At 35.4% G+C, this 15,916-nt stretch overlaps 1 protein-coding gene across 1 annotated transcript; it reads right to left on the minus strand.

Annotated features, from left to right (window-relative positions):
• Positions 1–357: 357 nt before the first annotated feature.
• On the minus strand, positions 358–6,313 carry LOC128235658 (angiotensin-converting enzyme-like). Its single transcript, XM_052950463.1, is given in 9 exon segments — positions 358–698; positions 1,324–1,450; positions 1,901–2,023; positions 2,222–2,320; positions 2,423–2,567; positions 2,909–3,007; positions 5,168–5,292; positions 5,586–6,002; positions 6,281–6,313. Coding segments are annotated over 8 exon segments (750 nt in total). The 5' UTR covers positions 5,609–6,002; positions 6,281–6,313; the 3' UTR covers positions 358–689.
• Between the last annotated feature and the right edge of the window lie 9,603 nt (positions 6,314–15,916).

Below are 15,916 nucleotides of genomic sequence, written 5' to 3' on the forward strand. Positions count from 1 at the left end.
GAAATTTTGGACATACTAAAAAATGGTTCTGATTCTATTTGGTTTTGACTGCAGTTTGTACAAATTCTCTGTGTTCTTGATATATTGTTATATCTCCCCGTTTCTATTTGTAGTGTGTGAGAACTGGTTCTAATTTTTTTATGCAATTCTGTATTTTTTTACATTTAATCCGGCTATTTATTGAAACAGCGCCCTGATTAACGACGAGCACTGATGCGTATAAAATGAATTGCTTAACAAGTGCGACAAATAATGTGTATAAATTGGGAAGATTGCAGCATAGCTGTATTAAGTTCACATTTTTTAAATAAAAAGATAAGAGATACCATACATCGAATGCAAGTCTATGTATTTTGTCTGCTAAACTATGGATTAAGATATTTATAAAACTAAATGAAAATGAAATTCTAAATACTTCAATGTTTATATCACATCAAAATTACACATTGTTGCATAGATTGCCAAAATATATTCGTTAAGTCTGTACACAAATGTGTAACGCCGTCTGCTTGAATTGTTTACATAACGTGTTTACTTTTTATTGGACGAACGGACGACAATTGTTAGAACATGTATTTAACCTAAGTCTTAAAAGTCAATTATATGCCGCCGGAAGTTCGGAATGAGCCCGGTGGACACGAGGTTTTGTCCCAGATTTGAGTATCACTTGCCTCAACGTTTCGTTGCGTCTACCATTCCTGTAGGAACGATGGAGAACAGTTAACGGTTAAAATAAGATTAACCTTATACATTTAACTAACAGAATATCATGCATATTTTTGTATATTTACTATTTTTCTATATTATACCTTACATATATATGTCCCTTCTTTGTATATACTAAGTCGATCGGTCCGTATATCACTGTAGTTTAAAAAAAATCCAGTTTTATGACGTCAGCGGTCCATATAATATTTTTGACTGTCTCGACATCGCATTTTTTATATGGACCGATGACGTCATGAAAGTGGTGAGTGCGGATTGCAATTTTCACAACGTCAAACAATTGTCGCAAGTAAACATTGTTTGCTTTGTTCAATAAAACACATCAAAAGCACTTTGAAAAAAAGTGAGTTGTTATATAAAATGCTCGGTATCACATTAGAAATATAATACATCTCTTCTGGCCTGATACGACATTATAAGGACCGGCAAGTCAGCCACCGAATAGGAATAGACCGATGCGTTATACTTTGGGTGGCTGACTGGCCGGTCCTTACAATGTCATAATTATGATACTCAGAGGTGTGAAATATTGCTGTAATAATTGTAAAAGTTCATGATGCAAAACGTTTGTTGAATAACCACGCTACTCTTAATTACCTGCAGGGGCTTGAAGTAACTGAGTAGCGGGGCTACGCTCAGTTTCCTGGTTTCACCAGAAGTCCCTTTGGTCAGCGTGAACAAAGTCTCAGCCCATTGCTTGGAGGCGCCCATCTGTAGCATCTCTCTGTAAATGGAAACATGGATATAACAAATTTGAAACAAAGGTTGAAGTATGGGATTATAAACACCAGCAACTGTATTCCATCAGTATGGCAAGGACTTGCTTAAAATGAGAAAAATATGTGTTGGTGACTCATAAGAAAATAAAACAGAAATCTGAACGTTTTAAATTCTTGAGTAGATTCCAAAATGGTGATTACATTATTCAAACGTTTCCTTTCATATTTTTTTTACGCCGTGCGTATAAGACGTTCTAGTTTGAACGTTGTGTAATTTCTTCACAGGCGCTGGACGTATTATAAAACTTTATTTATTACCCCAAATGTGGTCAGTATTACGAAACTACCAAACGATTAGACTACAACCTATTCTGTAATTGATGACTTGCCTTATAATTAACATTAGGCTTGTTGTTACACAGGCGCTCAAAACGTTTTAAGGTATGTGAACATACTTGAGTCTATTTCCTGCGGTGATGTTCCGGTAGATATCACAGCGATGTAGTGGTTCTGCCTTCCCTATCAACTCACACAGCGCCTGGTGCCACTGGAACTGGAGCACGAAACTCACGAAATAACTTCAACGACATTGAAGTTATTAGCATAACCATTGTATAAACTACTGCTATTGCCACTTACCATCAACACTGCCGTCAGAATTTTCATGTCCATGACAGCAGTAGCAAATACAATATTTATCACTGCTGGTAAGTCATCATATTTTTTTTCAATTGAATTGGCATGAAAAGGATTTGATAACCATTTTAAAAACATACCTGATGTAGGGGGTATTTGATGCGATGTGATATTTTGCCCCGGGGTCAAAGTCATCTTCGGATCGCTCCACGGGCGGAGAAACTCCCTGATACTGACATCTGCAAAGGTTCAATTGTGTGTCATAGTTGTAAAAGTTAAAATGGAATCAGTTCAAAAGATGTTAAATAAATCGGTAAAAAAATAGCCCACAGGTTTTGAACCTGAGTTTCCACCACTCAGTGTTGTAATTGGCGGGCGTGGTCTGACCTCTATAAACACTCCACCGCCACTGATCAATCAGGTAGCCGAATGGAAGAAACGCCACCTTGCGTAACGCCATTTGGAACAGGAAGTTGATATCACCCTCTTGAATTAAACATTTGATAACAGTGCTACATGTATGTTCCAAACAAAACAATAACTTACCACAATAACTCAAAAATCTTTAAAAAGGGGAAACAAGCTTAGATACCTTTTCAGTAGTAGCCAAACTACTTAGTTAAACTTGATTCAACAAATTAAAATTAGTTTATCTTGATAATTAAAACGGTATTTCGTGAATAACTATCAGTAGTCTTCAAAACGAAAATAGGATACCCAAAAAATGTTGCAAAACAAAAATAGTGAATTTGGCTCCTTGGCCCTATCAGGGAAAAACATACGTATAAGCTTGTCATTACTTTACACTGTTATATTATGTTACCTACCATTTCCGCTTGGAAGATCCTAAATCAATCCTGTCTCTTGTAAATGTTCTGGTGTTTGGAACGACAAACTTGCAATGTCTGCTACCCCCTCGTGGAATCCTGGAAAACAAGGAAATATCATTAGAAATATTTGTGTAATGACACTGAGCACTGATCACGTGGTATTCATAGACAACATTCTTAAGAAGTGAGAGATAAGATCAAAATCATCGTTGTAATTCTATGCATCCCTTTATTTCCTTCTCTACAGCTAGGTGATTACAATTCTGCATAACCTTATATCCTTCTTAAGACGCTGAAACAGAAATTTGACCACGAACCTTCAGCCGATGTTTTAAAAAAATGTGCAAAAAAAACACAAAGAGTTCGTGTTAATATTCACACAATTTGAACAAATATGAAATTATAAAGGTTGGAAAAACTGAAGCCATGGTCACTGTTCCTAAACGGCGCACACCAACTACACCTGCAGCGCACCTAAAAGCACCGTCATTTTAAACTTTTCCGAAAGCGTTTAAGAAGAAGATTTCTCAATGATGAATCGAGGTAAGTTTTGTCCAAGGTAGTAACGACATGGAAAGAATGAATCTATTGCTATTTGACTGAATTTTCCGACATCTTTTCATTGTCGAGCCATATTTTGCGCCTGATTCGTGCAGTGGTTTAGCGATTTCTTCGTTATTAGTTTTAAATATCGAAACAGCTTTCTAAGTAGAGGTCTTAATATATATAAAACGAAAATCGAGATATGAATTTCGGAAACATGAGTAAAATGTATAAATTAACCGAACACTGCCAACGCATCTTTTCTATTTAGTGCATCAATATTTTCTAAGTAGCCTGGTTGTAAATGATATCGTTATTGATAAATATGAACATGATTACAAGTTAATTGATTTTTTAAAGTTATTTGTACTCCTTTATGCGGACGATACTGTTATATTGTCTGAATCTGCTATAGATTTACAGAATGCACTATACCTGCATGAGAACTATTGTTTACAGTGTTATTTGACTGTTAATACCTCAAAAACTAAGGTTGACATTTTCTCCAGAGGTAAACTAAATCATCATACGTTTTCTTTATGTAAGGATACAATAAATGTTGTTACGGAATATAAATATTTAGGAGTTATTTTTGCTAAAAGTGGTTCGTTTTGTAAAGCAAAGGACTATATTGCAAATCAAACAAAAAAGGCAATGTTATCTTTGCTTAAAAAGTCAAAATATTTATATTTATCTATTGATTTACAAATAGATTTGTACAACAAAATTATTTAACCTATATAATTATACGTTTGTGAATGTTGGGGTTTTGGTAACAATAACATACTCGAAAAGGTCAAATTGAAATTTCTAAATTATATATTAAATGTTAAAAGTAGTACGCCCACATGTATGATATGGTGAAACGGGTGTTAAGCCTTTGCAAATTGATATAGATTCAGGTATGGTCAACTACTGGTCTAATTTGATCGTTCTATCTTGTCATAAACTCTCAATCTTAGTAAACAACGTCACATTGAGTAACTTCCTGTATTATGCCAATGTTAGAACTGATGACTTAAAATGGATTAAACATGTCAAGAATATCTCCATTAAATGTGGTCTTATTAATGTTTGGCAAAATACAAAATGGTTACAAAAGAGTGTTAAGTAGAAACTGTCTGATTTGTTTTTAAACGAATGGTACACTACTGTGAGCTCTTCAAGTAAATATGTAAATCATATATTGTTTAAAGAACGCTTTGAATTTATGTTATACGATTTAGAACAAGAAACAATCATTTCCCAGTTGAAGTAGGTACTTGGAGGAATATCCAACTCCTCTTTTTGTCATGATGTTAATTATCATAATATGGTTAAAGTTCATTTTTCAAAGCCTCTTTATGTGTAACTGTATAATATGTTCATTACAATGCTCATTTTGGCATGCATGTATGGCATAAGTTTACTGAATAAACTTGAAACTTGAAACTATTAAGTCTAAATACACACACACCTCCAGACGGAGGTATCTGTCCTCCTTGTGTGAATCTTTAAAGCAGTAAGTAATTTATGAGTGCTGTATTAAGACATGTGTTAGATATCAGTATCAATGAAGGGCAACGATGCATTAACTGCAAGAGTCAAGGTAATCCTCGCTATACTTACCAGTCTCACCGCTGGTGCTACCATTATTAAGGTGTGTTTTATCAGGTAAATGAATATGCGTACATGTAGACACCTTTTGCATATGAACGTGCCGACATACATTACCTGGGTTAGCGCCCCTCCTGTAAAGGTAGGGCTGGTTGATGTACTCGAGATAGTACTGTACGTGGCCCATTTCGTGATGAACGGTGTTGAATTGGTCCCCTGTTACAATCGTGCACTGCTTGATCCTGCATGGGTATACAGAGCGGATGTGATCAAAGGTAACAAGGTCAATATATGCAAGTAGAATTGACATATTGTAATAAGGGAAATACATTTCATAATTTCTCCTTCTTACAATAAGCATTGCCCCACTATAAATATGTAGCCTCAGGAAGAGGTTCATATTGTTATGACTAAGTGTATTATACTGTTCAAACGGCGTTGAATGATCTTGATACTAACAGTTAATGTCCACCTTCCGTATGCACGATGCAAATTTATCAATTAATATTTTAACGTTACTTTAATTTTCAATTACCGGAAGTCAGTTCCGTTGTTCATGTCCCAGGCGGAGGCATGACACGACGTCACGGTCTGGCGGCCTCTTTAGCATGGAGTGCGTCCAAAATGTGTCCGGCATCTTCTTGAGTCCAATGGATGTGAAAAACTCCTCTGCCACAACGTACATGTGCGTCACGTTATAGTTCTAAGAAGGAACGGTACACTTCCACTTTTAATTTTGGTTCATTTGATATGCAATGGGTATTGCAAACAAATACATATACAGTATCGTTTGAGGCTAAACATGTTGTGCAAATTCATATTGAATATGACTCAACTGGGTAACTTAAAATGTATAAGGACCTACGCTAATGGCATCTAACATCTCATCGTCGGATATAACCGGGTATACACACACACTGGTGAGTAGAGTGTCCGAGAAAATGACTGGCGTCTGTAATTGAAATTAAATATTTAAGAAAACTGTTTAGCATCTGTAATGACACCGAATGCGCTTAATTCGCGTTCTTAAAGATGTACTTGTCTGTACAAGTGCAAACAGGCGATCAGAAATTTTAAATCCCCTCCAAAATCCAGTCGTTTATGAAACTAGGTTTTTGGCATGTCAGAAGCAGAAAAAAATAGTGTTTTTAATTTCCATTAAGCTCACGTCTCTCTTATAAAAAGAGAATAGGTTGAAAAAAAGTTGTAGGGATATATAACTAAAGTTACAATCGTGCATTCGATTGAAATCGCTAAACTTCAAGTGCATTGCGAAACTTCATGTGACGCTCCAACGCACAACTATAATCAACATAATAAATGATCAAGTCTCGCTTTTTGACTTTACAATAATCTGGGACATCATGTTCACTCCTATAAGAAAATGTTTAAGGAGTAGCCGGTCATGTGACGCTCCAAAGCACAACAATGATCAACATAATCTATGATCAAGTCCCACCTTTTGACTGCACAATACTCTAGAACATCACATTCACTCCTATATGAAAATGTTAAAGTAGTAGGCGGACCGCAATTAAACAAACATTTTAAAGTGACTTATTCAGGTTTTTGAACCAAACATTAGTTTTACCGGTAACGCATCTGAAAACACTTATTTTATCATTGTTTTACTCGACGATATCGAATCGAAATTGCAGAAAAAATAGAAATCAGCAGACTAGCCCACACGGCCTCCGGGAAATTAACAAAAGTGGTGGATATGTTGACCCGAATGTGTCAATCCACCAAACACGCAACACCACAAGCCGTAATTAATTTTCAATCGCGTTATAAAAGGTTATGAAAATTGTGACTTTAGAGACGATATTTTAGGAAACATCAACATTTGCTTAAGGGTTCCAGCTTTTGGTATTTTTGTTAATATACCTCATGAACTGCCACACTTTATTTCGTAATTAAAAAGGTGCATATTACAAACCAAGAGCGTGTCACTTTAACGTTTTAATTCACAAAGATTTGAAGGCTTTTCAGAAATTAAGATGACAAGAAAGATATCAACAATTCAATATTTTAATGACGAAGTGCGAATGTAAATATCATGCAGAATTAACATGTCAAGTTTTTTCTATCTCTAAGTATTCATAACATGACATAAAATGGCCCAGTGTAGAAAAACTGGTATTATATTAAACCTTAATATCATATTTTCGCAAATTATACAGTGTAAATAAGAGTTTTATTTCAGTTTCAATGATACAATATTAACGGCCATCGTTAACGGGTGTTGACGCTGTCCTGAAGCCATTGATCCGATTTATAACTTATATTTTATTCAGGTTTATGTCATAATAAAATAATAAACTGAATGTTTAAATATTGCGCTTTCTTGCAATAGGAAATGTAACTTTCTTGTCTGATTTGCAATCACAATGGTACACCAGTAGTTTAATCCCATTACGAAGATATGTTTTTTGAGTGTTTTGAAAGGAGCAGTTAAAAAACTTATAATCTGTTTACAACTCATGGCAGCTTCTAGACAGAATAGTATTTTTAGGCGATGTGTACATAAAACTAAGTTCTTATAACGACATGATATCTGTTAGCAGACACAAAAATACTTTTTCACTTTTCTTAAACAAAATCATAATAAGCAAAATTTCGTGTAAGATAAATTAGATAATACAATAATGTCTTCGAATAAAATCAACCTAGTTAGTTTTGATGCTTCTTACTTTGATTTTACTTTTGAATGACATATTTCAGTATGATCCTGACGGGTGCTTTGCGGTTGCAGCTTTTTTTTACAACAGTCATTGTGGCTGTTCTGTCGATAACTGTAGATGAACAGGTGCAGGCGTACCTTGCAGGTTCGTTGGAAAGCATATATTGGATACTGCGTTTTATTTTATTTTAATAAGATATTAAATATGTAAACAATTGGCGATAAACAGGAATATTCGCTACCAAAATGTTATGGTCAGGTACATCTACCGTAGTTTACTGTTGCATACTATTCTAATAACATGTGAACTGTACAATAGCACAACTTAACAAACACGCGATATGTCTTTCATAAAAATATACAAATAAAGGATGGGAGTGTTCATGTGGTATATATATCTATGGTAACATTGTAGTGGCCTTTCGAAATGGAAAACAAATTTGATCGTACTCAGAACGCGACATCTCTGACACGTGAGTCTATAAGCTTCCGTCATTATTTATCATGAGGAAAAATTACTATACACTTAACTAAAAATATCTATTTTATGATACACATCGTATTGCCACTCTGCTTGCAGGCTCTGGTGGCTACAACGAACGGGCCACAACATTGGACAACACTTATTGGGCCGCCTCCTGGGCCTATGACACTAACATCACCGACCACAACCAACAGAAAATGGCAAGTACAACTACAGGCAGCCAGCCAAACTGATAAACGATAGCTGTTGAACCTATCAAATGGCAACCATAACAAAATCTGATAAAAAACGCACAATAAACAAATCGAAGGCGAAATAAAAAATACCAATTAGTAGCATACTTTTACTGCGATTGCTACTGTTTTACCTTAGTCGAAGTTGGTGCATTCTGATGTAAAATATGAATATCTACGACCATTCATTATACTGTATGTAGTTCATAAATTTCATTTACATTACATATATTTTGTTTATAAATAAACAGACTGAATCTTTCTACAACTGGCTTTCTTTAAAATAAATCCCTGCTTTAAAACGGATGTTGGAAGCACACCATGTTTTACGAGCTACGGTTAAAAAGCGCTAGATTAAAAGCCTCAATAATCCTTAATTTGTTTTCATTTCCTTCAACTCTTTGAGTGTGCATTGTTTGATTGTATTCGATTTTTTTGCAATAGCTCTGCGCAACTATCATGGTGATAAGTAATGACTATTTAGATGTTTGAGTAAACTATTCATAGACTCATACACATATTCTGCAAGTACCATGATTTCCTTCAAAATGATCAATGATTACCGGTTTTAAGGGAAAGTATTAAAGATGTTTGATAGCTTAATCACGAGGTACCTTTGTATACTGAGGTGAAAGAAATCCAAGACAGCGTTCAAGATGGCTGCCATAAATATCTTATTGAATGCCACAAGACTTAACATTTCCTGCTTAATGTTTTAGCATTTGATATATAAAATATGGCTACCAAATTCAAATAGGCCACAACGTGGCACTGACTTTTATGCTTATTACGGAGCTGCACATGAGTTTGGTTGGCTCTCAATTGCTGCTAGGTATTTGTTTCTGAGAAAGTATAATGTAAGTAGCATATGAATTGGGCTTATTTAATTCTGCATGGACTTATTGGTTGGCGGAAAGTTGTCTGTTGAGTAGGCTAAATAAGAGCAGATGCGCATTGGCCTGGTCGACTCTTCATGGGCTATTTTGGTTGCTGAAATAACTTGGTACCTTTGTCTCTGAAAAGGCTTAAGTAAAGTAGCGCATGAGTTTGTTTGGCTCTAAATGGGCTTAATGGTTGACAACATGTGGTCTTTTCAGCACTTGCGAGAATATGATCTAATAGTCTTAATTAGAGCCACAGATGTTCGGCTCTGAATATTTTTATAGGTGCCAAAATTAAAATGTTTGGCACCGAATATGATTCATCGTGCTGCAGATATTTGGCACTGAATAATCTTTATGGTTGAAAAGATATATAATATTTGGCAATGAGTTTGCTTAATTAGATTTGCACAATGGTTTGTTTGACTCTGTTGCCACGACATGGTCTCTTTTTGCGACTATGTTGACTTTATGGTTGTAAAACATTATTACTTATTTGGCACTTATTTTGGTTAATCATATTAGCTTAAGTGTTTGTTTGGCTCTGAATGGGGTTCACGGCTGCCAAACCTTATGGGTTCTGGCACTGTATAGGCTTTATTTGAAATTCGCATGTTTTTGAGGCTCTGAATGGGCTTCAAAGTTGTAAAAATGTGGCCGTTAGAGCTACACATTAATTTTTTGCCTCTGAGTGTGTTTCATTGTAGTCACAATTCAAATGATAATATTGGACTTCCTGAAGAAAAGACCATCTGAGGTTTGTTTGTCCATGCATATAATTGACTATAGTCACAATTCAAATAATATTATTGGACTTCCTAAAGTATAGACCATTTGTTTGTCCATGCATAAAATTGACTGTAGTCACGATAGGAATACGCATAGGATTGACTGTCACTATGATGGGGAGACATAGGGCTACTTGGGTCTACAAGACACCATTTGGAATTGTGCCCTAATAGGGTATGAGACACAGTCATTTTATTACTAGTATGATTATACAACATGTACTCATCTTTTCAATAAGATATATAAAGTGAATCAGTGTCATGCAAAAATCTTTTAAAGAACCCGAACATAGCAAACTATCTTAAATCGTTTAAATTTCTTTAGTCCCTATTTTTAGTACAAAAAATAAACCGAAAAAAGAAAACAGACAAAATGTCGCAATGAACTTAATATTGACATCCTTAACATGAAGCACAGTCTGATATAGATACATTCCATGCATTTAGATTTACAATCGCACTTTTCCAGAAGTTTTTTACAACAATTATAATTTCACGACCATATATGATTGGTATGATGTAATGTTTTGAAACGTTGGTTTTTCTCCAAAATGATCCGTATTTTTAACCAAAAATGATATCAAATGAAATAATATTGACATTGAAGTGGTCAATGTTGTATTTAAATTGAAAGCATGCATTAAGCAACTGGATGAAACTGAGTAAAAGTTCGTAAGGCTTTTTGATTTAATTTTGTGATTTTTCTTTGAAACTAACGTCTGTATTAGTTTAAACGTTATATATTTTACAACGATTTTTGTGAAGTAAGCTATGATAGCTTATACAAAGTCACTCTCCTTGGCACGTTGTTGCGCTTGGGGGAAACCGGAGAACCCAGAGAAAACCCACTTGTCCGGCTTGGTGACCACTTACCAAACTCATGTGCGCCCAGACAGGGAATCGAACCCGGGTCGCCTTGGTGAGAAGCGAGTGCGCTTACCACTGCGCAAACCGAACAACGTCTGTATTGCGATTCTTTGATAGTAATCAAGTCTTCTGGAGGTTGGTAGTTGACTTAAGCAAATACGACGACCGTTAAAAAGAGTTCGCACAGGAATTCCTAGAGTTATTAAAAATATAGTTCAAGGTTATCCTTGGTGTTACCTTTTCCATTTTCTGTCAAGCGCAAAATAGACATAAATATAGGCCTATGTTGACAATCTTGTACCATATCGTATTTTATAGAAGTATTTATACGTTGCACACTAGTAGTCAATCATGCCTATTGAGATCACAAAGCACCCGATGACCCCTTCTTATTCTATATAAATGATGCAATCGCGTTCGAAGTCAATTTTCAAGCTCAATTTTCAAGCTCAGTGAGGTGTGACGGGATTCCACCGCTTTTAGATAGATGATGTTGCTATAGAGATGGGGAACCATTAATTTTAATTGCTTTATGCATGAAAGTGATCGATATGTGAATAGTTGTTCTGTTAGCGTTTTTCCCAAAATAGTCAACTATGTTTGTGATTCCGGGGTTAAAGAAATCACCCTATCAGCAGTATTATATCACGTAAGCTATACTACATGTATTAAATGCCATTAAAGTGTAAACAACTTCAGACGTTAACCGATTGACTAGAGGTATAGTACGGTGCAATATGCGGGATCCCAAAGTTGTTATTGAATAGTCGTGACGTAATAGTTCCGTTCATTTCAATCTCAGTAAAAATGTTCATACAGAGCAATATTATCTCTGGCAACACAGTTAATCAGTAGACACACGAAAAAAGAACGCATTGGTAGCATTAATAATTTATTAATGTCACATTCCAATACATGTACATGAGAAATAAAATACATAAACTGTCTTACAGCAAAGTTATATACAACAAATGTGTGTTTTTAAAGCGAAATAGCATTGAACATGATACGATTTATCTGTGTTATACATATACATGGGACATGCCAGTAAATAAGAATAAAACGTACCACGGCAGTTCTTATTCCTCTAAAATGTATTTATACCAGTAATTAACGCAAAAGAAAAAAAAAACATCACATTAATTACTAGTGATATACGCTCCCAATTATTCTTACATATCCGTATTAAGAGGACAATATTGTATGTCTTAAAATTGTCAATATTACTCCAATCTGTTCACGATAATTTTAGTAAATTAAATTTTGTTGTTCAGCTTACATTATTACCACAGAATATCCCATAATTTATTTTTATTCTATTATTTATTTCCTCAATTTCACCGGCCTTTTGCTAACATGATACAGAATACAGGTAAACTTATTTAAACTATGTTATTGTTAGTCGATATGGTAAATATGCATAGTTGTGCGACTGAGTCATATTGAACGTGCTTGGTTGAATAAAACTAGGCCAATATTATACTTTAACCTTTGGGCTTTAAAATGGCGCAATATTTGAATGGTTGTGTGATATTAAAACTTAAAAAAGGCGAAATGTGATTATGCGTATTAATCTTGTAAGCGTGCAATTATGTGTCCGTCCATACATTTAATGAAATGTAATATACCTTGCTTCCCTAATGCTTCATTTGAATTTTATTCAAACGTTCGTTTGGTTGTTATTGGGTGGTTTAATTGTATTTCAGTCATTATATACTAAGGTCATTGTATAACTCTAATGCAGTAAATAAGTAAATTCATCCAGTTCAAAAATACATTAGTGCTCTATAATTTGAAACTATTTGTTCTGTTCCGCATAAGGAAAGGCTCATTTAAAACCCAAGTTTCTTTCATTGTCAGTGAATATTTTATTGGTCAGTACTATTCAGATAATAAAATTAATGTGCACTGGTAAATGTTTGTCGCCTGAGTAAAAGACAGTTTATTGACTAAGGGTTCAATAGTTAATAAATAGACTATAACTAATATGAGGTTTACATACTTTATTTACACACTTTTAATGCAGTTTACACAATTGAATAACGTTTTGGCAATATTGATATTTTTCATACATTTAAAAGTTTGATATCATACAACTTATTTAAAAAAGGTAGAACACGCACTTTTTACAATGTATGCCATTTTGCAGTTCTTTCATAATTGTACAGTACAATCAACGGAGTTATAATAATGACATATGTTTATATTTTAAATGCTAACGACAGAACACAGTCGGGAATTACTCAATGTCACTAGCATTTATCCAGCTATTAAACTTTTTAGGGTAATACTTCCACTTCACAAAGTATTGTTTATTACGTCCTTTGCCTCGGCGTTTTAACACGTTTTCCACTTTCCATGTCTGATCAGCATCCACGTGTACTTTCTGCAACTCACTTTCATAAAATGTTCCTTTAATATCATCGCCCTGCAGATCTTGTAGTCTGTAGATTGGTAGTATGCCTCTGTGGTACCTTGTATATACGCGAAATATCTCTCCTGAATACGTCTGATCGTAAGCTCGAGTAAACACGGTTTTCAGATGACTGATGCGTACGTAGGTGCCGATTTTAAATTTAAAAGGCTTCAGATTCGGCATTAGTTTCTTTCTTTTAGGGTTTTGTGCAAAGTATGTAGCTAGTCTCACTTCTTCCTGGTTATTTTCCTTGACGTCGGCGGGTTGCATATCAATGGTTCTATGATAGGTATGGTTGTAACTATCGGCGATGTTTTGCAATACGGATAGATAATTGTAATTGTCTTTGTGATTAAAGTAGCGATAGAGTTTCTGTTTGATAGTTAAAATTGCTCGCTCCGATGTTGAGGCCTTGGTTTCGTTCTGTGTTGGAAAGTAATGCACGTCGAACTTGCGCATGAGGTCCTGAACACGTTTTTGCTTTAAACTCTTGTCCTGAAAATGTATACAGCGAAGTTTTAGAATAGACATTTTTTATGGATAATATTTACACAATGTTAAAATGTTCACAAATGTAAACCTTCATATATACATAGGTCGTCTGTTAATAAAGTACCTTTATCCGTGATCAATTTTGCTGGATCTCGACCAGAGTTTTGAAATATGTCCGCAAACGCATCTACCACTTCCTCACCCGTTTTTCGTCGCAAAGGTCGAAGCCATACGTACTTGGAAAACGTATCTATGACTAGCAGAATATACTTGTGATCGTCGTTCCATTTTTCAAACTTGACCATATCGATGAGGTCAGCCATCCATAAATCGTCTTTCCCCGCGCTTATAACATGATTTCTTTGAAAGCGCCGTCGCACGGGCTTGTGAAGACTGTACGATTCTTGGTCATGCAAAAATTGCCGTATTCTGTGCATGCCTAGTTTGTATTTACCCTCTTTTTGTACCGCTTTGTATAATTTCTGGGGACCGGCAAAACTAGCTGCGTGTGATGGATCGTAATAAATAGTCTTTAAATATTCCTTCCAAGGAGCCATGTCTGCACTGGTCGAGTTCATGTATATAAATGAAGTTAAATACTTTTAGACTTCATATCTATTAGTCCTCGGAATCACTACTTTCATCGTCACTCTCTTCTCCGCTGTCATCCGAAAGTTCGAATAAGTCTTGAAACTCATGCTGATATTTCCGAAGGACTCTTTTTTACTGCAGAAGGTAAACTAACGCCCTTTTGTCGTAGTTTATCAATCTGCTCAACTATTATCCGATGCGATGCATTTGTCACCAACGGCAGCCAGTACCTTTCCAAGAGGCGCTGATAATTTGCAAAGAAAAGCCTTTCTTTATACGGTTGTGTACGCTCTGAGGCCATTTTATACGAATCTTCTTCATTATATCCATCATCGATATACTGGTCGTGTTGAATTTATCTTTAGTTTCTTTGTGGGCGATTTCCCAAAGATGGAGAAAACCATCATTTTCTTCTATATCATCTTCCATTGCATCGTCACTTTTTTCTTCCGTCCTGCGTCGTTTCACCGGCGGTTCGCCTATGGTTTCCCTTGTTTTCCCGGGCACCAACCACGTTTCACGTGCTTTTGAACATCGTGTGCAGAATCAAATAATAGTCCACAATCATCACAAGCTTGCCCCTTTTCAGCCATTGCTTCTTCTTGATCGTCGATGTGAACAGTTTGAACTCCGACCGTAGAATGATGTAATTTAGACATATCATTCTCTTTAATAATAGCATCAAGACGTTCTGAAACGCGATTGGTCAATTGCGGCAGTTTATTATATTCCCGAATAAAATGGCTACATTTCAATTTCAAATCATATTTTAATCTGTCATCTTCCGCAGTAAATGGTTTTAAGTCACGAGCAAATACCCGTAGGGGTATTTTGTTGCTTTTGCGAACGCATTCATGAATTTATCCGTGTGTCCCGGGTACATTTGACGAGCCAGTGTCATCAAGGATTGGCGGTCTACTGGATTATTGAAAAGTACCAGATAATGACAGTTGCGTCTCTGTGTAGGATCTTTGTTGCCAAATATGTTCTGATTGATAGACACAACCGACAACGATCTATGGTGGGAACCCTCCGTAAATAAATCAGTGATACGTTTATCTTTCCCAGCTTCAGAAAACAAGTCGTCCAAAATGAGTAAATTATTAACTCTGGGATCAAAGAAGTCGTCATCTGCCAAGTCGTTTGGAATACCTTGCACAAATTCTACTTTCGGTAACACGGTATTTTTGATAATCGAATACAGCGGCTGCCATCTCTTGAAAAGCCATACTATTCTGTGCACACTAGGCTGGATCCTAGTGTTATGATGTTGCAGCAAATTCGTTACAAATGTAGTTTTTCCACATGCTGAAATAAAAAGAAAAAATGTGTCAGTTCAGCGTTTCAATACTTTGGTATTGATAGTATATATCATTATTAAAGATATATTTAAACAAATACCTGTAGGTCCCGAAATCATCATAGTAAATG

The sequence above is a fragment of the Mya arenaria genome, chromosome 5, assembly GCF_026914265.1.
Source record: "Mya arenaria isolate MELC-2E11 chromosome 5, ASM2691426v1".
Classification (NCBI taxonomy): Eukaryota; Metazoa; Mollusca; class Bivalvia; order Myida; family Myidae; genus Mya; species Mya arenaria.